Below are 24,379 nucleotides of genomic sequence, written 5' to 3' on the forward strand. Positions count from 1 at the left end.
GGAACATCGTTTTCTTTCGAAACTTATGCAAAACAACGTATTTTGAAATGTCATTGTCGAATACTTGGCTCCCCCATTGCCCTCACGTTGAGTCCACAACGCTTAACCTCACGACACTTTTGGATCTCCTCTTTCTCCTGATGATGCTAACTTGGTTAACAAAAATACGAGACGTTGTACCCTTTTGGCATGTTGGAATGCTAGACTTCTGTTGAACCGACATGTTTTTTTCTTAAATATATTTTGACGCACCCTGTAAACTTCGACGTCATGTTTGTTTTCAATGATGTATTTTGACGCACCCTGTACACTTCGACGTCATATTCGTTTTTCAATGGTGTATTTTGAGATACCTTATACACATTGAGAGATCGCACGTTGAAAACTTACAGCCTCGCGGAACTGTTATGTTTTTTCTTAAATGATGTATTTTGATGCACCCTGTACACTTCGACACCATTTTTTTTTTCAATGATGTATTTTAAGATACCTTGTAACATTGAGGGATCACACTTTGAAACGATACAGCCTCATTAATCTGTAATGTTTTTTCTTAAATCTGATTCATTATTATTAATATATCATTTTCGCGCTTCCAATTTTCGTGGAGTAGTTCACGATTAATTCCTAAACCGGCAACGCCACATTTCCCCATAAACAATGATTTATTGTACAACTGGCAACGCCGAACCTGCCATGCTGGCATGTATTCACATTTGACAGATGCAGTCTTATGAGTCTAGTGTTTACAGTGTCCTTCTTCAACCAATAGATAGTTCAGCTAGTGACTCATAGATGACTCTCTGTGTTCTATAACTTTTGTTTTTTCCATATACTTTTGTATCGATGAATCGAGCGCTTATTTTTGTGCCGTTATTGATAACAGGACATGAAACAATTCTGTACAATAAATTATTATAATGAATCTCTCAATATACGCAAAGCCACGTAAATTTGTGCATCGATTACGTCACACGCGCCTCTCGCTCTTACACACACATGCACCTCTTTACATGAAACATTAATTATTTCCCAAATCTAAGTATATTTTCCTATCTTCTGCTGTCAAGTATAATGAATGAGTCAATTTCGGTCCCGACAAAACTAACGCTGTAAATACCCAACAATCGCAGTTAACTTCAATATCTTACGATGGTGTAGAGGCTAAGGACAATGTCTACGGCGCGGACGACCCAGGTTCGAATCTCATAACTATAAACTTTTTTTAATTAAAATCACGTGACTGAAGGGGGCCGAGGGAGCTGATAGGTTAGGTGGAGTACCAAGAGGGCCGATAGGTTAGGTGAAGTACCAAGGGGGCCGAGGGGCGGAGTTCTACGCTTAAATCGCTACTATACTCGTTCCATCCTGCGTCGATGACGTCACACGTTTCCCCCACTCCTGTTTGAACCAAAAATTGCAGAAAGTTTAGCTCCATAAGAAAATACATGGGATTTTGGGCCAGAATCCGCCTTGGTCATCTTCCAATAAATGGTTCAGCTAGTGACTCATAGGTGGCGCTAGGATTAGTGTTTACAGTGTCCTTCTTCAAACAATAGATAGTTCAGCTAGTGACTCATAGGTGGCGTTAAGATTAGTGTTTACAGTGTCCTTCTTCAACCAATAGATAGTTCAGCTAGTGACTCATAGGTGGCGCCAGTGTGGTGTACTCGCGACGATGCATCTGGGTCACGTGACAATTTGGAGCGCTCTGATTGGACTCTGCCGTACGCGTGACCTTGAAGGGAACCAAAAATTGCAGAATGAACCTTAGCCGTTTTCCCATGTTAATCTCCATAAGAAAACTTTTAGAACTCTTGCAGCCTATTTACTGGTGTGATAGATTTTTTTTGTTAATTAAAATAAATAAAACACGCACGCTCTACTTTGAAAAAGCGTCAATTTTTGATGGCGTTACCATCGATAGAATCGCTAGTGTCCTCTGGGTCAAAAGTCATCGAAAACACGTGGTTTTGACGTTGGAACGAGTGTCTTTGTCCTGCCATCTAAACAATGTTTGTTTATTGTATACATACATCACGCGATCCACTGTTATTATCAAAAGCTCATCACTTATTATTGAAATTGAGACAGTAATAATCCAGACATCATACGATTTTGATCGTCGTCATATAACGCGTATTCTCGAAGAATGATACCACTTTTCAACATAAAAAAATCGCTGATTTCCGTCTTCATTTTTACATTCGCCACTGCCACCTTGAATCCAGTGATACTCATACCTGGCGATGGAGGTAACCAGATAGAAGCAAAACTAAATAAAACTCAGGTACCTCATTACATCTGCGAAAAAACCACAAGCGACTTTTTCAATATATGGCTGAACATGGAGCTGCTCGTTCCCCTTGTCATAGACTGTTGGATAGATAACATCAAGCTTATATATGACAATGAGACTAGAACGACTAGGAATACTGATGGGGTTGAAATCAGGATTCCGGGATGGGGCATTACAGAGACTCTGGAATGGTTAGATCCTAGCCACGCCAGTACGGGATCCTACTTCAGAGACATTGCTTCTACACTCGTAGGATTGGGACATGTTAGAAATGTGACCATTAAAGGAGCTCCATATGACTTCAGGAAAGCACCCAGTGAGTAGAAGAGAAGATTAATTTCTGAATTGATAGGTAGAACTTTTATAGTTTCAATACATCAGAATTTGAAAACTCTGAACATAGTACAAGCTGGAAAAGACACTTGCATGTTCAAACCTCTTTTCTTATATCATATTAATCTTTTATTGTGTGTCCTGGCTAATTTAGACATTTTCCATATTTTCATATTTTTGCATTTCTCATTCCATTGTTTTATTTTCATGTTTTTGGCTTCTTCTCTATGTTATTCTTTCATCATGTTTTCGGTCTTCCTGGACTTCTTTATTTGACTGATGTCCATCTTGTTATTTTTTTTAGTCATCTGCATTGATGACCTTCTCATCATGAGAAATTGTTTCAATAATTTTCATTTCTAGTCTAGCAAGTTTTCCAAATTCTCCTCTCTTTTTTATTCATCACTGTTGTTTGCATAGCATATGATATCAAAACACAGATATATATTATGCAATTGCTAAAAAGGTTAAATATTTTTGATAAAAATAAAATAAATACAACAATAAAAATTGTACAGATATTGTATATCTTCATTTTTATTATTTTGCTTGTTTTTTATCTTTAATCATCTTTTCATTTCATCAGAAGTCTTGGCTTCCTTCAGTAATTAGTTCATTCATCATTTCATGTTCAATTCATTAAATATTAATAGTTGTGAATTTTCATATTACTGATTATACTATACCACTTTTCAGTGAAATTTAATAGAAAGTGTCCGAGATAAGTGAAACTCTCGTCTACAAAAATAATGGATTTCTAGATAGTTAGGAGGGCAGTTTCAAAGTGAGTGGTCAATTCGATCCTCCGCTGCAGCCCACGTTGCAACATCCGGGTATGCTACAATTTTGTAAACCTGATGATGCTAACTTGGTTTGTGAAACGCCCGTCAAAAGACAATATTTTTCTTTGGGCATTAGAAAAGTTTTTTCAATATGTACCAACTTTTGAACTTTGTGTATCAAAATTGATTTTTTCAAAAATTTGTTAGATTCAAAATTACCTACTGGAAACAAATCATTGACGCTGTAAAATGAAAAAGTTTTTCAGGCAACTAGGTTTTCCATTAATTATTACTTTGTAAGTAATTCAAAGCTGATATTCAATAGATAAAAAATAATTGCAATTATTCAAAACTTTTATCTATCTTGAAATAATGAAGTCACTTGGTGTATATACCTATTGCTATCTCGGAAACTATAAGACATAAAACGTCGGTTAAATTGGACAAACGTTTCCTATTTCGAGATACTAGAATTATCTCTACTCAGATTGAGAACATAAGTGGTTGTTTTTGAAATATTTGTCAAAAACTAGAATTGTCAAATTTCGCTTTTTGGCTCTACCGCCTCTATTTCGAATGATATTAAAAAAAGGCAGAGAAACTTTCAATACTGTTCCATATTATAATCTGATATAAAGTAAATTGCAATGCAACGTTTCGTTCATTACATTTCTTCATCCACTTTTTTTTAATACGAACCTCTAGTTTTTTTCATCGATTTTTGTAGCCACCGTTATAACAAATTCAGTTACGTATTACTATACTGGTCCGTATTTAAAAAAAAAATTAAGTTGATGATTACTTGTTTAATGCTCACTATGTATCAATATATATATATATATATATATATATATATATATATATATATATATATATATATATATATATTGATTTAGCATTTGCTTCTAGATGAGAACAAGGATTTCTTCATTAATCTGAAAACACTCATAGAAACTACTTACACTCAACACAATAACACTCCCATTGTGCTGGTGTCTCACTCCATGGGCAGCATCATGACTTTGGTTTTTCTCAACTCCCAAAGCCAGTGGTGGAAAGACAAGTATATCAGGAGTTTTATTAGTTTAAGCGGAGTTTGGGGTGGAAGCGTGAAAGCTCTCAAAGTTTATGCAATAGGTGAGTAAGTAAGAACAATTGAAAACAGAACATTCAAAAAAAAGAAGTGAGGAAAGTTGAGAAAGTTGAGAATTCTTTCAATTCATTTCTTTGTTTTGCAGCTTCATCTTGTAAATTACATGTTTTTTTGTTGGGTTTTACTGAGAACACAAGAAAATCAATTGTTTTCATTTTGTTTCAAAAAAATTTCAGAATCCAACAAAAAATAAAGCATCTTTTCACAAAGGAAATTTTGGTCTAAATGATCATGAGAATCGCCTTACAAACAAATATTTGTTTTTTTGCTCTGTTGAACGATATACCAATAATTTCAATCTGTGACCAATTCAAATTATGTGTAAACAAATGAGTGATGTTGCATTCAGATAAACATAATGTGTATTGTGTCAGAGAAATGATCTCAACTCATGAGGTTAGTAAATAATCATACTTTTGTTACAATACAATGACTACATTTATCTCGATAGTCTCAATGGACTAGAAAAAAAAATCAAAACAATTCCTTCAATTAATACAGTGAATGAAGAAATATATATCGATACTATTGAGATGAAGTAGTCAATGTAAAAATTGAAATTATAATTTCTATTGTCTAAAGACATAAAACTGCTATCAGCCCTTTGAGTAGGAGGCTAATCACTTCCTGGATTGACCCACAGTCAGAATCAAGGAAAAATATAATTTAAAAAACTTTTCACTCACATGTGTGTTTGTGTCAACACTAGTTGACCAAGCTATTAATATTGTCAACCATTCATAAACTTCTTTCAGGAAATATGTTTTATATAGGTTGTTTTCGTTTTCAGGGGATGATCTAGGTTCATACATCCTTCGCGAGAGTATTATGAGGGCAGAACAAATTACCTCACCTAGTTTAGCTTGGTTATTACCTTCTAAGTTATTTTGGAAACCTAACGAGGTTCTTGTTCAAACAGACAAGAAAAACTTCACAATTAATGATCTCGAAGAGTTTTTTCAGTAAGTGTTATTCAATTAACAATAATATTGATAGTAACTCAACATATCTTATACCTACGCTTAGCACGATTTTCAAAAACTTCTAGAAAGTGTTGAGCAAAATCCTCAAAACTTAATATGCTTAGGAAGTATAAGTTTGACTCTACTGAAATTTATTCTGTGCAAATTTGGTAATGTGCCCTTCATATTTCATAAAACTTTTTTTTTTATTTTTGATGTCAAAACCTATGAATGTCAGTGATAAAAAAATTACTTCTTGACCTCTTTTTTTCAAGGAAATCTTTTATCAAACATTTTGGATCAGATAGAATATTTTGAAGAAAAAGCCTTATTGAAAACTCATCACAATTTTAAAAGCATTATTTTTTACGTTGGTACAACACATTGTATGTGATGCTACTTTTTTTACAGTGAAACAGTTTTATGATAAACTCTCATTATTGTTCTTTGCCACTTAATCACAACTTGGCATAAGATTACAATTTCGAACAAAAGATTATTTTTGTGAAGGAATTCATAGATTTTTATCGACTTTTTTGGAGATTTATCATCAAGCCATACATTTGTGTTGCTTACCTACCTAATGAAGGTAGTCACAGACTGATGCTGATCAAGTCCACAATAAATTGAGGAATATATTCCATGGTCTGTCAACCTTGGAGTGGACTATTCTTCACAAGAAATTAAGGTCCAGATAGCATAGCACATACTCTGTGCTTGCCCTCTGGCGGTGAAGATCAGGGTTTTAATGATTATATGATTATCAGATTCCCAATCTTGACAGCTGACATGATAGATCACTCACTGAAATAAAGTAATTGGTTCCATAAAAAAGCTGGATTTAGTTGGTAGAGTTTGAATAGGTGTGAGCCACAATAAACCCTCGCTGGTGGCAATCGGGTGTTGAATAAACCAACTCACTTCAAACCTACCTAGAGAACATTTGCTTCCCTGGCTAATAACATGACTCATTGATCTACATCTGAGAAACATTTGGGCAAGTTTCCTAAAAAAGTCGTCCTTGCAGGTTAATTAAATTGATTTTAAACCACTGTGAAAAGTTTTGTACATGTTCCAAATTCACTTCTCACTAATTTTCAAGTATCGTATTCTATTGACGACATTGACTTTTTTTGCAGGGGAGTGGGTTACCCTGATGGTTGGGAAATGAGGAAGGACACAGAGCCCTTCCAGCTGAACTTCAAACCTCCTGGCGTTGAGGTTCATTGTTTATATGGAGTTGGAGTTACAACTGTAGAAAAGTAATATACTTTGAAAATTATCTGAAAACTAATTTGAATAACTAATATTCTGTATTAGGTTGTACTACAAGCCAGGAACCTTTCTAGATGGTTATCCTACCCTTCTGACCGGGGACGGAGATGGTACGGTAAATCGAAGATCACTGGAGGGCTGCATACACTGGCAAAAGCTACAGAAACAAAAAGTGTATGTGAAAGAATTGCCAAAAGTTGACCATTTGCAGATCTTGCACGACAAAACTACTCAAGATTATATCGCGAATCTAATGAGAAAGTACCAGGCACAACCACATCGGCCGAAATCTTTACTGAGCTGGGATTTTTTCTGTAACTATTTGTCCTGCAGATAAGATTCACCTGCCTTTTTTTTACTACCCAACGCTCTCTGGTTTGTCCTGCACTGATAGCAGAACAAGTGATAAGAAAATAAGATATTTTAGAAAAAGACGGTATGTTTGTTGTTATTCTATTGGCCAGCAGGATATGATGGAAGTGTTTTAAATTGTTGGTTGTTTACCAATTTGTTGTCAGTTGTGGAATCAATTTATATTTACATGTTATATCAAAACATCTGCTAGAACTATAAGAAAAAACTCTTTCATACTCTTCGTTGGTCTTAAGTTTGTGAGATTTTGCAACTTAGATATTATTTCCCTCCACTAATATTTATTTATTTATTAGAGTGATTTTGTGACGATGTAAATAAAAGCAAGCATATTTATCTAGAGTTTTATTAAATTACATTTACAAATTGCACTTAAATGAGAGAACTTTTGATTACATTTTTGTACATTAATTCTAAATGCGCTGGTAATACATTTTTGGTAATAGAAACTGAAATTGAATTAATCCAAAGGAAAGTTTGCCCACCATGCTAAAAGATTTGAAGGGAAACAAAAGTAACGAGATTTACAAAATGATATATCACTTTCATCCATGATTGGTCAACAATCGTGGGATATTCAAATCTATTTTATACATAATTTGCTATAAATGTAAGATAATCATTAACCTTTTAACGCTAATATCAATAGACTTTTCTAATCTCTTGGTGTACAGCATATTTCATAATTTACAATATAAAAATAAATAACTAGAAAATGGTATAAAATCTCTTATGTGTTATCAATTTGATGGGTCCGGGCAAAACCAAATGTCATGTGTTGAATAAGCTGGAACAAAAAAATACATTCATCTCAGATATATGTCTTTCTCTCGAAAAATTACATAAGTGATACCAATAACCAGGAAAAATTTCAAATAGCTGAGCTTTTCACTCAAATATAAACCTTAACTTTCTTCAGGAAAAATTTCAGTTTCATAGTAACATTACTGTTTCTTTTCTTTAGACGCCTAACGAGAAAATATTCAAATATATAAACAGAGAATTTAGGTGTTTTATTACCTGAACAATATTAATTAATGATAAAGCCCTTGCGTCCTCATCAGTGTTATACTTAGTGTGTAAATTAATTCAGTTTCTCCAGTTTTCTCTTCAGTAAAAGGAATGTGCAAATATGCTTTTTCTATCAACGAAAAGATTATTATTCTTGATGTATATGAAGCTCTCGTATATACCGTATACCATTAATACTCTGGTGGAAATGTGTTCCCAAATGACGGGAGTTTCAAAATCATTGACATGTAAATTCAACATATAGTCAGTGGGCATACTTGAAGACTGGCTATAAATCAAATTATCTAAGAACAATTCGTTCAAGCCAGTCTCATCTCCCTACACAGTAGGTTAATGGACTGACACCTATCAGAAAACAACTACTCCCCTGGCTAATACCACGAAGGGCGTTTTATATATATATATATATATATATATATATATATATATGATGATATACACTACCTTGCACTGACAAGTGGCCAAACAGCCCGAAACCGGTCTGCAAGTGTGTTCCAATAATTGAAAATCTATTGCGGCAGTTGTATCGCCAACAGCATATTCAGGAATAACTTCTGTGAAGAATCCTGCACTGACACCTGTCGATATAATCCAACGCCCTTCGTGGTATTAGCCAGGGGAGTAGTTGTTTTCTGATAGGTGTCAGTCCATTAACCTACTGTGTAGGGAGATGAGACTGGCCTGAACGAATTGTTCTTAGATAATTTGTAAATTCAAGAACGAAAGAAATAATGAAGCTGTGAAATCCCCAAACCATCTTTAGGAAAACAATTAGATAAAACTACAAACCTATAACTAGAAAAACAGTAAATTCATTGTATTTTAAGAAATAAATACGGACAAAATAATGGGAGAAAAATAAAGTATGTCTCCAATGGTGGACAGAAAAAATTGTGGAAAACTTTGAAGGAACTAAATTTCAGCTGAAAAAACTAAATATAAAATCGCTCCTAATTGAAAATTATGAAAATATTTGCTGGAAGAGACATTATCTAATGCAGATAAGAGAGTTTCAACTTGAGGGTATGAAAATTTATAATCTGGCTTGACGAAGGATATACCTTTGGAAAGCTGTGACAAGTCAAAGACATAAGTTCACATCAAGCATTTTTATATGGCTGGGCTACCGAATCAAAGTCGTCTTCTAGAAAAGGAAAGCATCTGGTTATTACCTACATTGGAAGTGTTGATGATTTTATTGAGGACGGTTTATTGATGTTTGAGTCAAAGCATTCTATTGATTACCATGAAGATATGAATGGCGATGTGTTTGAAGAATATTTTGAGCAAATGTTGGATCTCATTCCACCTAACTCGATGATTGTTATGGATACTGCAAGTTGTCATTCCGGAAAATTTTGAAGAATTCCAACTAATACATGGAGAAAAGCGTATATCATCGAGTGGCTTTGACAAAAAACATAGTATGTTCAAGTAAAGCTCGTCAACAAAATGGCACAGAAACGAAATGTTATGCTTCCTGCCCCCTATCATTGCGAACTTAATTCCATTAAACTTGTGTGGGCTCGAGTAAAGGGTTTAATGTAAAAAGAAACACGACATTCAAAATAAATGATGTCAAAATACTCTTTAAGAAGTCGTTAAAAAAATATTGATTCCAAAAAATGGCGCAAATGTATTGACCATATTATAAAAGAAAATAACAACATATGGTAATTAGACCATTCAGTTTAGTCTAGTTCACATGTACTTTTTTTTGTAACATTTTTCAGCTCTGTCCAAAAATTACGACCAAGGTGTCATTCGATTCATATTTTTGCCTAGAAAGTTTAAGGAAAGGTCCGAAAACGCACCGATAAAAATTACAAAAGTTATAAACAATTAAGTGAAAAAAAAATGGGGCTTTAGATTGTTCTTAATATCTCGAAAAATTTTCAAAATTTTGGAAATTTGAAAAAAGATTTGAAAAGAGCAATGAATTTGCGTAAAAAAAGTCCCGACTCCCGAAACTGTATCTCGATTATTTATAATTTTTACAGAGCCCTGAAAATAGAGCCAAAAGCGGGTAGTCTGGCTTTCGCGCGCCTTTCGTCACTCTGACATAAAAACAAAAAAAATTATTTAAACATATTAAATGTAAATATTAAGGAATGAAAAAATTCATGTAATGTTGGGATACATCAATAAACAATAATCCGCAGTCAAAAAAATTTTCCCCCAATTTTACCGTTAATGATAAATTTGTTAATTAATAACTTTTTCTGAATTGAAAGTTAATATAAAAATCCCTATAATTATTAAACGAAAACCCTGGCATTTTTTCCCTTTGGTGAAGTTATCCTTAATAGGCAAAAAAATAGATTACCGTTGCCAAAATAAAAAAATTGTTATTTTCTATTTTTTTATTAACAATTGAAAATTATAATTTTATAAAAAATACATTACAAATTTTTTTTTCTAATTTTTTATTGTTTCAATGTCTCATGGCTAAAAACTGATTAATAATTTTTTTTTTATTTTTTACAGCTATTGTTAATAAATTTATTATAAACAAATACATTGTTTGTAAGCAATTCAAAAAATTTTTTTGCATTATGTTAATGGAAAAAAAATCATGATTTTTAGACAAAAAATGGTTTTTTAAAAAAAATTCTTTGTTGCTAAAAAATGCGTTTGTTAAACAATTGAAAAAATCAAGTTTTTTCAAAACCTTGAAGAACAATAGAATTTATGATTAAAAAAAACGGTTCCTTAATTTTAATATTTAGTTGCAAAAAAGATTGTTAATTAACAAACGCATTTTTTAGCAACAAAGAATTTTTTTTTAAAAATCATTTTTTTTCTAAAAACCATGTTTTTTTTCAATTAACATAATGCAAAAAAAATTTTCGAATTGCTTATAAACAATGTATTTGTTTATAATAAATTTATTAACAATAGCTATAAAAAATTAAAAAAAAAATTATTAATTAGTTTTTAGCCATGAGACATTGAAACAATAAAAAATTAGAAAAAAAAAATCGTAATGTATTTTTTATAAAATTATAATTTTCAATTGTTAATAAAAAAATAGAAAATAACAATTTTTTTATTTTGGCAACGGTAATCTATTTTTTGCCTATTAAGGATAACTTCACCAAAGGAAAAAAATGCCAGGGTTTTCGTTTAATAATTATAGGGATTTTTATATTAACTTTCAATTCAGAAAAAGTTATTAATTAACAAATTTATAATTAACGTTAAAAGTGGGATAAACATTTTTTGACTGCGGATAATTGTTTATTGATGTATCCCAACATCACATGAATTTTTTCATTCCTTAATATTTACATTTAATATGTTTAAATAATTTTTTTTGTTTTTATGTCAGAGTGACGAAAGGCGCGCGGAAGCCAGACTACCTGCTTTTGGCTCTATTTTCAGGGCTCTGTAAAAATTATAAATAATCGAGATACAGTTTCGGGAGGCGGGACTTTTATTACGCAAATTCATTGATCTTTTCAAATTTCCAAAATTTTGAAAATTTTCCGAGAAATTAAGAAAAAACTGAAGCCCCATTTTTTTTTCACTCAATTGTTTATAACTTTTGTAATTTTTATCAGCGCGTTTTCGGGCCTTTCCTTAAACTTTCTAGGCAAAAATACGAATCGAATGACACCTTGGTCGTAATTTTTGGACAGGGCTGAAAAATGTCACCAAAAAGAGCTAAATCGAGTACATGTGAACCAGACTAGTTGAGGAATTTGTAGAACCTTCAATCGTAAACATTTGACAACATTAAATTAAAATGTTATAACAATATCAATTACAGATAAGTAAATAAACAAAGTAATTAGTTTCAACAAGTATTTTTAATTAAATAACCAAATGCACGCCACTGCAGGTTAATAAAACGACCCGGCAGCTCATGAACTATTTGCGATCCTTTTGCTATACAAAAATATAGTGAGTCTAGTAAAGTATTATAAAACCAGCTGTGGCAAATCATAACACAATAAGGAAAAAATGTTGAGCACTGTGATAGTGTTTTGCCTTCATAATGAGCATTTTTATTATTTTTTACTATTAGGATCGAGTGTAGTTCCACAAAAAAATTGTGATTGAATTTAATCCAGCCGCAATGACAAATTGACATACCTCATCAATGAAAACTTTTTTTCTGTCGCCTTTATGTAGTAAATGTACCCCAATAAGACGGTAGCTGCTGCGAAAATCAGGCCGTATTTTCCTTTGAAAACCAGCCACGTTGGCAGGTTGTGATTTATGCGAACCCACATGCTTTTGTTCCTGTTGAGCCTGTTCCTCATGTTCTGTTCGTCTCTCTTGCGTTGAGCGGCCCTACGGAAAAGAAGAGATGAGATAAAAAGTGGCGCGAGCTCTGACATACTTCACTTTTTCATTCGGCAGGTTTTTCTAACTACACACTACTGGAAATGGCGAAGCGAGTTCATTCTTTATTTGGGGATGATATTTTTTCTCAATCGTTTTGATTGTGAGGATAGATAAAAGGGCATCAGAAAACACCTGAGGTGTCTTATAAATTTAATTTAGATTTACTGTAACAGACAGCTTCAATATTTCTGTTTCAGATAAAAGCTTTTCACTGTAATTCTTGGTGAGAAATTATTCATTTTGTTTGAAGTCTCCACTATTTTCACTAAATGACATTTCAATCTGAAGAAAATTTCATTTATAGATTTCCGATTTACATCAAAATTTTGACTGTGATTTTTGAAAAGAAGCAATATTCAAATGGAAATTCACTGTGTGTTTATACTGACAGTATGGAAACGACCGAGGAAGCTATTGCATTTAGTAAACTGTTCAGTGAAAATCTGCCAATAAAATGTTGTTTGAGTCAGATATCGGCCAATTCCATCACATATGAAAAATTTATGATAATTCTTCTTTCAAACAACCAAAAATATATGTGGTCAAAGGCAATATCTGTTTAGACAAGAACAACTATTACTGTAATTTGAAGTAATAATCAACAACACATTTGATTCAAAAATCTAGCAAATAGTAGATACACTTCAGAAAAGATAAACTGAATAACTTACAGAAAAATAATGTATAGTATTACTTTCTGTACAATTTACCAATTAATGAAACTCTCCAGTTTTCAAATTCATAAGTTTTTCAAATTATAAAGTTGAATTGATGAATGGAATAAAAAAAAACAAAATTCTGATATATCAGAGAAACTACATGATTTCTGAAAGATATTATTTGATTGAAACCACCCAAATAATTTTTCCTGAATGAAGAATCTACAGCAACTTGAAAAATTGAAGAAAATGAACATTTCAAATAATTCATCTTTACTTATAAGTTGAAATTTGTGAAAATAATGTTTCTTCAAACAATAAATCAATGAAATTAAAAAAATTTTTTCAAATACTTCAAATACAAAAACTAGATTAGGGTTTGAATATAATAGAGTCCTGTATTAACATCATTATTAAAAAACTTGGATAAAAACTATTATAACTTTAATCATATCTAATGCTCCAGAAAAGTGTCTAAAATAATTTTTGTTAATATCTGTAATTTAGTTAACGAATAACAAAATCTGATTTTCTTAAGGAACTGAATAGCAATTCAGTAAACAAATTGATGGAACCTACTGCACACTGAAGTTATGAATTTGCATTTTAATTTGCCTGATCTATAAATTTACCAAAGGTAAAAATATAATAAAATGACTGAAACAAAGAAGTGAATCAAATAAAGGTTTTATTATGTGAATTTACTGGTGTAATTGCAAATTATTGGTTTCAATTGTGAATTCACATTGACGATTATGCAATTCACAGATGAGAGTGAATTTACACTTGGGAGATTTTAAATTATTGAAAGCACCATATAAATCAGTGAGTTTTCTTTCATACTATGAACTTTGAATTCAAGTCCCAAGGAAAATAATTAATTAATATTTATATTTATGAAATTTGATTATTGCCAGCCCTTCAAGCATTCATGATATGAATTATTTCAACATTTTCATAACAACCATTTCATTTCATAGATTTTTTTCTCATTTCTCAAGAGAAATTCCTTATAATTTCTTGAGATTACCAATAAGTACTTCCAGTACTCTTAATATACGATTCCAATGCATAACACCGAAAGGATAAATATCAAACTCAAATACTAAAGATGCATTTATTCAAACAAGGCACTAAAATAATAAATGTCAGGCAGAAAAATAAAGTTAAAGAGGAGAGATGGCAAGCAACAACCGAACAAGCGCAAACCCTACCTATACTTTCTCTTACTCCTATGCATAAGCAAAGAGAACATAGACAAAAACAAGCGAAGGCTGAACACCTCCCTCAAGAAGTATACGAACTTTTGCAGCAGATAAAACAGTCCGAAAACTACATACTCTTTCTGGACGCGCTTCTTCACCAAGTGTTCCAGTTTGTCAGGAGGGTATTTCTTGTAGAAAGACGACGCTCTTGTAAGAATCTCTTCGAAGTCAAGATTGTCCGGGATCTGGGATAGCAGACAGTGTATACTGGCCATGTCACAACCTTCTGCGAAGACCTCTTTCCGTCTTTGGATCACCAGAGACGTCGCCACATACAGGGGCATATCAGCAGGGGATGCCAAGAAGAAGTCGTAGAGCCTCACCACGTCCTTATACTGGTTGAGGGAGTGGCCAAACCATGTTAGGTACCAGGGTAAGGCAAACATTGTACCGACAGAAGCTCTGTAAAAATATTCGTTACTTTCATGGAATCATTTTACATTTAATAATAATAAAAAATAATGATAGTAATTTTTATTTTTTCAATAAAACTGAAATCATTGAGGTGAGAATTGAATTCATTCAACAAAAGAATACACATGTCATCAACAAAATAGGCAATAAAACCCATATTTTTATATAACATCCTTAAATTCTACGAGTGAAAAAAGATAACAAATCAGTTAACATTTATGTTGAATCAGCGAGACCTCTTGTTTGGATGAAAGCTTGTCCTCAGTATATCGAAGAGATATAGCTATACATACATGGGTTGTTAGCAATTTCGTTGACTTTCAGAACGTTTGACAGTTTACATGTTGTTTATTGAAAAATTCCTACAGTTTCAATTCTATTATATTACACAATACAAATAGTTTTCACAACTGATAAACTGTAGGCTGCACTCGCTGATTTTCAAAAAAAATGTGGGTACTCACGTATTTTGATGTGTAGATTACGAATTCAAAATAAAAAATCGGCGCTTTCCCTTATTTTTAAAGTTACAACCCTTCTAACTCGATTCAACAATGGATTCATTTTCTAGTGACATCTCTATAGTGTAACCTCTATATTTCATAGGAAAAATTTTGATTATTAAACTGAAAAGTGTCAAAGGTGAAATAAGATGCGAAAGTGATGTGAATAAATACTTGTGATTCTATAGTTTGTGTTGTGCAAAATAAAGACTGAAAAGTTGCAATTTTCGAAACTTTTTTGGGCTATAACTGTGGAAATGAGAGAGAGCAACGATTTTTTTTTTGGATTCGTAATCTACACGTCAAAATACGCAAGCACACACTTTTTTTCAAAATCGGCCTGTCCAAAATTTTACCAATTTTATATCATCATTATAAATTTCAATCTCAGATTGGAAAATTCAAATTGTCAGATATCTGAGTGGAAGGTTGGAATATAAAATATGTTTCTACAGAATTATCAATAAAGTGCTGACGAATTTTATAAAATTAACTCAAAAATTGTAAGATGGGATTTTCACTATTGTAGAATTTCAAAAATAATAGAAATTCTTCATTGAAAGGTTAGGTTGTTCGGAGCAGTAGTCATATCGTTTTGTTTTCATTAGTCTGGACCAATTTGTGGACTTATATCGGATGCACATATTGACGTATACGCATTCTTTCATCCTATGTACCAATTTGAACAAAACTTTCATAGAGTCTTCAACAAAATCATGAATAATTCTTTCTAGATTGAAAAATCATTACTATTTTTATATAAAAGACAATTGTGGTCTGAGAACTGATATACACATGTAAATGTAGTAGTATTACTGATTCAACTGCATCATATTTAGAAAAACATCATTAAAATGTATTTTAGATGACCATCCCAAACAGTGATAATGTTCCAATGGAAGTTCTGCACTTAAATTCATGTACCTGAAAATTACATTTTCTAAATAATTTTACCTGTCCATGAAACTATGTAGATCTGGATCAACTTTGGAAAGCAAAGCATAAATGTAATTCAATCTATAGGAAGTCTTTTCCATGGTTGGCTCCATACACTCTCTTAAATTATCAGTGCTTAGTTTCTCCATAATTCTGAATGCCACAACTTCTCCTACTACTAATAAAAATGTGATGGCTACGTCATGATATCCCTAAAAGAATTAAAAAACAAGTTTTGTTAAGTTCATGACTTGAAAATCTTGATAAATATTCGGTTATCTAGCTCACGCTAGTTTGTGAAACATTTTCAATTAGACACTGAATCTTGAATTAGAAGTCAAAATTTGGCGTTGTGGTACTTTCGAAGATAAAACCACTCGAAAGTTGAAACCAGACTCATTTCTGGTAATCAAAATCATACCTTTTTTCCAGAATAAAAAACTTCTAGTTCACTTATAGGACTTTTTTTGAAATCATATCCTTAATGATAATATCCCTTCACTAGAGTTTTTGTTATCATTTATTGGCAATATCATGAAGTGTCAAAGTCAAGAAATAAAAATTAGGTTGCCTAATTGTAAATTTTACTTAACTTATCAATCTAGCTTTGACGAGTACAATTTGGAACCTCTAGCGTAAAATGAATCTATTAAAAATACTTTTCCCACACCAGAACAACAAAAAAGTCTCTCGATGCACGTTTTGCTAACCAAGTTAGCATCATCAGAAGATAACTAAGAAAAATTCCAACAGCTAGTTTGATGTTCTTATACGCATCTAGATGAATCATAACTATTATAAAATTCATAAAACACCTATCTGGTGAAGAATATGTATCAAAAAGGATACAAATGGAATAAACTGTTTATGAAGACTCTAATAACTTTTCAGTAGTGCAGAAAATCACAAAGACTTTAAATCTAACAATCCGTTAGATCTTTAAATCTAACAATTCGTTAGATTTAAAGTTCACGGCAGTTCATGAAGTCTCGCCGATTTTCAGTAATAACCTTACATGAAGGAGATTGTGAAATTAATAACTAGTTTTTTGTTATTGTTCCTAATCTTATTTGCTAACTGACTGATACCTAATCTTTCCCTGTTTTCTAACTGTAATTAGGTGAAAATGCAAATGAAGGCTGTTAGGAATAGGACCTTTGAAGCTTTTCATAAGTTTCATTCCACATTTTTAGATGTTTAAACTTTCGAAGGCATTTAGAAACTTGTCATGTTCATACCTCACTTATTCTGTAGCTGTTCTCTATGGCATATTGAGTAACACTAGACTTCTATAGTTCATAAAACCGAATATGTAAAATATGTTCTTTGCAGCGAGGCATTATAGTCCACTTAGTTTGACCAACATATTTTTTATCTCAATCGTCACAGCTTATTTCATAAATCCCAGATTTTTCCTTCCCTGCTACCTTGTCTTTCGGGTTGCCCAACACTTGTTTTAGAGTGCAAGCATTTTTGAAAGCACTTTCATATTCCAATTTTCTTTGTTTTTCTGAAAAGTCAAGGATTTATGAAGATTGAAGGGGAATGTGACCAGCCTATGGACAAAAAATGTAATTCTGCCATTATTTGTTGTGAACATGGTGGGAGCTGTCAGGACTATATCTCAGAATGCTAGTATTCTTCCCATATACATGACATTTTACATTTTCTTGTATATAATTACAGGTTAAAAAAGATAAAGGTTAGGTATCAACCAGGTAGCAAATAACATTGGGAACAATAACAAAATAACAGGAATTAATTTATTGACCCTCATTATGTGAGGTAATAATTCGACTAGATGCATATAAAAACAACATGGAGAGAGTATATTATTGTTCTAGTGTACAAAAAGAGTCTTCAATAAATCAAGCATTTTTTTCAAGTTAAACACTACACAAAACACAACATAGAATCAATTGTGAAAGGCACCTTCCGAGGTAGCTCCCATTTTCTGTTTCATAGCCATGCCATTTTGACACATTCATTTCTAGTTTAATTTTCAACACTGCCAACAATACCAATCGAAAAGTACCTTGTAAAAGTATCATTGAATTTCATTAACAATTGTATTTATCACAGTGTGGTGATGTACTGGAAAATATACAGTTTAGAGGGAATCATAAGTTTTGTACAACAAAATTCAAGTGGCAAGTGAACAAACGCAGGTTCACAACAAGCTATTGTGAAAATAAAGTATCAGTTACAGGTTTTTATTGCCAGAAATCCTTCACATACCTGATAGTATCGTAATTTTGGATACTTCATTATGACACGTAAGATGAGCACCGTCAGTTGATCTTGAAGAGCAACACGTTGCTTATATGGAATGCCTATAAAAATTGAAAGATATATTTCATTGGGGTTTTCAACAAAATCTCACCTGGAGGAAACCTTTTCAATGACCTATTCACATCCAAAACCACTTGTTGGTACTCGCTATGACTAGATAATTCTTCAAGAGACGGGATCTTCTCATTTGGAGTAGGATCTACTTCCAACAGAAGTGGCCATACCTTGAACCTCAGGTCATCTTTAAAAAGTGAAATTAGTGCTACGGTAGCAGTATAATAATAATGAGTTTATTTAGCTCTAAAACTTCTATATACAAATATCTAATAAGGATACAGTAGATTAAACTATAAATTATTAGCATGAAATACATAATTTTAATATTTTCAAAGTAAACTCTGTATGAAAAAGATGTGAATAAAATTTGTAAAATAAGTTTCAATATAGATACCCAATTACTCTGCAATCAATGTTACTATTCACAATTTTTTCTGAATCCTGCCTTTTTCCAATTTTTCACTTCCTTTGCCAACTTTATTACAATTTTGCGAATATTTATAAAATAACTGATTTTATCCAAAAGACATATCTTTTTAATAATAATAATAATAAATCGACTTTATTCATTAATATGTGAACTAAATGGCAATGTGTCAGTTTTACTAACTTTTTAAGGTTTTGAATATCATTTGAATTGATGATGGCTAAAGCTTCAAATTGTATTTTATCTTCAAGATATCCAAGAAGTATGTCATTCAAGAAATATAAAATAAACATTTTCCTGATCTCGATGAAAGTTCAGTTTTCCTAGCAATTTTTTCTATATATATTACATGTTCATTGAAATTTAGTCAACTATATAAAAATACACTTCTGAATATTTAACTTATGAAACAATTTCGATTTAATCATTTTCAATAAAGAAATATCTGAAATTCTGTAAGGACAATTTGAAAGTAACAAATTTTGATTTAATTGTGTTCATTTTCATCTCTTTGAAATTCAACCTATTTGCCAAACATCATACATTTGATATCCCTCTGTAAAGAATCAATAATTTCATTTCCTGAATTTCCTGTTATCTGCAAACAGTTATATTCTAGAATTCATTATAAATTCACAAATATCATTTATGTATATGATAAACGATAGTGGTCTCATACACCTTGTGGACCACCATATATTTGGTAAAACTATTTGAAATTACATCATTAAATTTTGTCACTTGTAATGTATTTTTGATATATGAAATATTCACCAAATTTTTGTATTCAAGTTCTTTCTTAACCAACACTAATATATCCCTCAATATAAAGTTCATTACAATCAATTTCTTTGGTTATATGTGTTCATTTTATAGAAATCAGTGTAGGTTTCCATTAACATGGTAACTTCTACTTCTGTTTCATTTTGTATAAAACTTTACTATGTATAAAACATAATAACTTGTATTATTCTGTGTCAATAGTGGCTGAAAGAAAGGATTATTTTTTCTCCTTTGTATATTTTCAAAAAAATTAGATGATGTATCCCTTGAAAGGACAATACACAGTATCCAATTTGAGAATAAATTCAACATTTAGTTCTCTACAATTGATGTATTGTTTAAAAAAATTAGAAACTTTACCGGCAATCAATCCATACGGGGTAATACAAAAATTTTGCCAGATTTTCAGTGGTGTATATTCATTACTCAGGGCATCTTCGATAAGAGCCCTTTTCTGGGTTTCTTCTTCAGTTTCTAAGGCTGAAATTCAATGATATATAAAAACTGTTTTATAGTTTTTAATCGCCCCACCTTTATCAAACTTCAGTTCGGATCTCGTATCTACAGTGTCATCGTCGAAATCTTGATGGAAATCATCGGATTTTCGTTCTGATGAAGATTCGTTATTGAACAGCGAAGTAGTTTCTTCATCTATACTACTGATTTCGTCATCAAAGTTCTCCATTTTCAACGAAAGTGAAACCCAATTTTAATTTGATAACATATTTCTGAAAAATTTTACAAAATAACAATAGAAATAGAGATAACCTCCCAATGGAGTTGTCAATGTCTATGGCAAATTGCCAGCTGTCAAACTAAACAGCTGTTCATGTTTTGCAGAATTGTTCGCCGGTAACATATATCAGGTGTGCGTTTTTGGCACTTTAGCACTATATTATTGGTACATTATCCATTCACGAAACTGGCTCTAGACGAACTCCTAAATTAATTGACGTGTCCACTGATGGATTCGATGGTTTCATCTGTTGGTCCATTCAAAACGTTAGAGCTTTTCTAAGCGATCTATTATAAACTTTCTGTTGAAAACAACTCGTCCTTCTCTTTGCTCCATTATATAACATCGGAGGAAGTAAATAACATTTGGCGAGGACGACCCAATGTGGAATTAAGGTGTGTACTAAAATTCAACATAAAAATGGAAACGCTCTATTGTTTCGAATTGATAGATCTATCAATTCAATAGGTGGACACACCGAATAATTTAAGGTTAGTGCCAACTAAACACACTTCAGAAATAAAGTTATAAAATTCACCGACAATTTTATCAATCCAATGAAATATTTTTTATGCTTAATGGATTATAGTTATGACATCCACACCAATCGATAAGTGCCTGAACTAGCCCTACCAAAAAAATCACTACTTCATGATAACGTAGCCATGATGACGTCACTGGTAAAATCTAAACAATCACATGAACTTTGAATAGAGAAATATTATCTCATATTAAACATTCAAAGGGGCTCTTCATTAAAAAACTCCATTGGTCGTGGTTTGGTAATTTGGTTTTCATCAGCATTCAATTGTCCCAGTATGTTTACCTTACTATAAACTCGCCATTTGAACTGAGTATTCCAGAAAGTGATGCCGACACCTTCGGTGGACACTTTTTGTATAATGCGCCAACCAAAATTGAAGGAGACCCATTGTCGGACTGGTACCAAACAATATCGCCCCCTTGCATAGATAGTGGCATGCATGGAGTAGATCTAATTTCAGCTCATACAAATAAGTACCTAGGTGAGTGGAGCCAAAAAGTTATCGATACACTCCACTGGATAACTTCAATGTTGCGACATAAAAAATATTTATAGTGTGAAAATAGTTTCAAGTTCATAAGATGTGACAAAAGATTTGCCAGAAACAAGACTCTGCTAAACTATGTCCAGAAACATGCTGGGGGACAAATTATTCAAATGTGGATATTGTCCTAGAGGTTGCAATTATAATAAAATGTACTTTCCTTCATTTTAATTTTTTCTCCTTGATATCTTTTGGATAATAATGTATATTCATTTATCTATCTATAGTTGTTTCAACCTACGGCACTCTTGATACAAAAATAATAGCTAAGTCATATGCATCGATATAGAAAATTGTGAATATATCGAAAACGATCACAACCAGCGTTGTTGAGAAGGTGTACCTTTTTTACTTGGAAAAGGTGTGTGAATTAGGTTTTTTCATGAAAAGTACCAAAAGATTACTGTCAAAAAAGTTAGGGCAATTTGAAATAATGATAGCGTACGCAGCGCCTTCCAGATGTTTCATGAAAATTAATACGAAATTATGATTTCCCACGTCAAAAAAACCCCGGGTACCGAATTTCGTGCAAATAACTTATTTTTTGCAAGAGTTATTTTCGAAAAGCGAACAAAAAATTCAATTTCAACACCCCGTGTCTCCGAAACGAAGCATTTTCGGATACAAGTTCATATAGACTTTTTTTCTTAAAATTGTCTCAGGAATACGTCACTTGAATATTTTAACGTACTTATGTTACACCCTGTATAAGTAAGTGTTTACTTCTATACGGTGACAATATGGTCCATAAATTTAAGATCTGAACAACAAACGCACAACAGATTTCGATCCTTGCACTATCTATCAACATGTGAACAAAGTAGGGTCACAGTAGAATAATGCTTGTGGTAGGTAGGGTGAATCTCATTTCTCCTATCATTAGTTTATAAAGAAAGGAAGCAATCAATTTTTTTGTATCAAGATGGAGAAGTAGAAAGCCATAAACTTTCCCATAAAGGGGAATAATCACTACAAACACCAGAGTTTCTTCACATCTTTCTGGTAGATAAATGGGCTGAAAAGTTCGAAGGCTAACAATTTTTTTTAAAATGAAATTAACGATTATAATGGTCATACAATTCTTCGATTCCATATTTATAGTACGATTTGTCTTGTAATAGGCGTCAGTTTCAAGGATTTCTTTCCGGCGAGCCTTGTCTTGAGGTCTGAGAATGGGAGCCAGATCTAAAGAATATGGTGGATGTGGAAGAAATTCAAACCCAATTCATATAATTGTGCCATTGTCAAATATATTCAAAATTCACCTACCTGGTGACTGAATACGTTGAGTGTAGGACGAAGATGGGTGAGAAATACAGAAAAAGTACTAATTCTATTTTTTTTTAATTTATACAAATCAACTTTTTTTAATGACAAAAAACTATCAATCAATAAAATTGCATAAACTCAGAGTGCACAAAAAATACATGAACTAAATAATCAAACACAGCCATCGTTTTCATCGATTTGTGACAGTGCAATGTCTTGATGAAACAGCACTTTCTTTATCTTCAAATAAGGCCGTTTTACCGCGATTTCGTCCTTCAAACAGTTCAGTAACGCTGTGTAATGGTCGCTGATGGTTTTTCCCTTTTCAAGATATTCAATGTGCATCCCAAAACTGATACCATCACCTGCCCGCCGGCTGTTGTCTCTTTGAACACTTTGGAGTCGATTCACCATGTGCAGTCCATTCAGATGACGATAATTTTGATTCTGGTGTGAAAGATGCTTTGTCACATATCGACGCATAAATTCTGGATTTTATGGTGGAACAGTTTCAAACACTAATCTGAATCATCAATTCGTTTTTGGTCGATTGTGAGCTCGCGCGGCACCCACTTCGAACCAAGCTTTCGCATACCCAAATATTCAAGCACGATATGTCCAACACGTTCCTTTGATATGTGTAGAGCCTCAGCTATCTCCATCAACTTGACTCTGGGGTTATCCAAAATCATTTTCTGAACTTTTCCGATGTTTTCTTCGGTAACAGCCTGTTTGAAGCGTCCACTGCGTGCATCGTCCTCGGTACTCATATCACCTCGTTTAAACTTAACAAACCACCTTTTAACGGTTGACTTTCCTGGTGCCAAGTCCGAATAATGTTTATCAAGCCAAGCCTTGGTTTCAACAGTATTTTTTTTTGCCAAAAAGCAATGCTTTATTAACACACGAAATTCCTTTTTATCCATTTTCTTCAAACTAACAAAAGTTGCTTCACTAAAAATGTTATATCCCAGAAACTAATATAAAGCTATGAAACTTTGTATACGTTCTTTTATAGTTAAGGTTAATTCAAAAAGTCATATGTATTTAATACTAGTAGTGACATCTGTCTACGAACTTTTCAGCCCATCTAGTAACATGCTAAAAATTATTAACTCGATTTTTAATGAACTACTGACCATGTTTATTGCTGTTATCTCGTTTTGTTTACTAGTTGTAACCTAGTGAATATTCAAGTCCTTTTTTTTCAAATAACTCCCCGAGTCACTCAGGGAGCAACATTATGGCTATTCCACAGACAGACCTTTCCACTGATATTAGAATAATCACATAGGTGAAAACTAAACGTACCTTGTTATATATTTTTACCATTTTTTTTGTCAGTAGTTTATTCAAAATCGAGTTAATACGATGGTCATGACATCACTA

General features: G+C 32.4%; 2 protein-coding genes and 1 long non-coding RNA gene across 4 annotated transcripts; 2 read left to right on the top strand and 1 right to left on the bottom strand.

Annotated features, from left to right (window-relative positions):
- The first annotated feature begins 1,891 nt into the window (after positions 1-1,891).
- Positions 1,892-7,512, top strand: LOC111511736 (lysosomal phospholipase A and acyltransferase). The gene is made up of 5 exons (XM_023167771.2): positions 1,892-2,615; positions 4,324-4,551; positions 5,358-5,529; positions 6,669-6,791; positions 6,850-7,512. The coding sequence occupies exons 1-5, from the start codon at positions 2,153-2,155 to the stop codon at positions 7,139-7,141; spliced, it is 1,278 nt and encodes a 425-aa protein (XP_023023539.2). The 5' UTR covers positions 1,892-2,152; the 3' UTR covers positions 7,142-7,512.
- LOC111511725 (TBC1 domain family member 20) lies at positions 7,507-20,703 on the bottom strand. Of its 2 annotated transcripts, none has more exons than XM_074184048.1 (8): positions 20,429-20,703; positions 20,258-20,377; positions 18,722-18,871; positions 18,577-18,671; positions 16,357-16,550; positions 14,525-14,887; positions 12,307-12,507; positions 7,507-7,963 (listed from the first exon to the last, which is right to left on the bottom strand). In XM_074184048.1, the coding sequence occupies exons 1-8, from the start codon at positions 20,580-20,582 to the stop codon at positions 7,948-7,950; spliced, it is 1,293 nt and encodes a 430-aa protein (XP_074040149.1). In that variant the 5' UTR covers positions 20,583-20,703; the 3' UTR covers positions 7,507-7,947. The 2 variants fall into 2 exon arrangements, with proteins under 2 accessions (XP_074040149.1, XP_074040150.1); XM_074184049.1 differs by having other exon boundaries at positions 14,561-14,887; positions 20,429-20,701.
- A 148-nt stretch (positions 20,704-20,851) lies between these two features.
- LOC141486324 (uncharacterized) lies at positions 20,852-23,937 on the top strand. The gene is made up of 2 exons (XR_012467770.1): positions 20,852-21,124; positions 22,843-23,937. It is a non-coding gene; the product is annotated as an uncharacterized lncRNA (long non-coding RNA).
- Positions 23,938-24,379: the final 442 nt, after the last annotated feature.

Source organism: Leptinotarsa decemlineata, unplaced genomic scaffold, assembly GCF_025532065.1.
Source record: "Leptinotarsa decemlineata unplaced genomic scaffold, Ldec_3_MD MMD2_tig00026354_RagTag_RagTag, whole genome shotgun sequence".
NCBI lineage: Eukaryota > Metazoa > Arthropoda > Insecta > Coleoptera > Chrysomelidae > Leptinotarsa > Leptinotarsa decemlineata.

Excerpts from the sequence above, each read along its gene's own strand:
- LOC111511725 (XM_074184048.1), bottom strand. The coding sequence starts at position 20,582 with ATGGAGAACTTTGATGACGAAATCAGTAGTATAGATGAAGAAACTACT. Across the intron at positions 20,378-20,428 it reads CGAACTGAAGTTTGATAAAG|CCTTAGAAACTGAAGAAGAA; the intron begins GTGGGGCGATTA and ends ATTGAATTTCAG. Across the intron at positions 12,508-14,524 it reads CTGTTTTATCTGCTGCAAAA|GGCCGCTCAACGCAAGAGAG; the intron begins GTTCGTATACTT and ends TCTTTTCCGTAG.
- LOC111511736 (XM_023167771.2), top strand. The coding sequence starts at position 2,153 with ATGATACCACTTTTCAACATAAAAAAATCGCTGATTTCCGTCTTCATT. Across the intron at positions 4,552-5,357 it reads TCTCAAAGTTTATGCAATAG|GGGATGATCTAGGTTCATAC; the intron begins GTGAGTAAGTAA and ends TTTCGTTTTCAG. Across the intron at positions 5,530-6,668 it reads GATCTCGAAGAGTTTTTTCA|GGGAGTGGGTTACCCTGATG; the intron begins GTAAGTGTTATT and ends CTTTTTTTGCAG.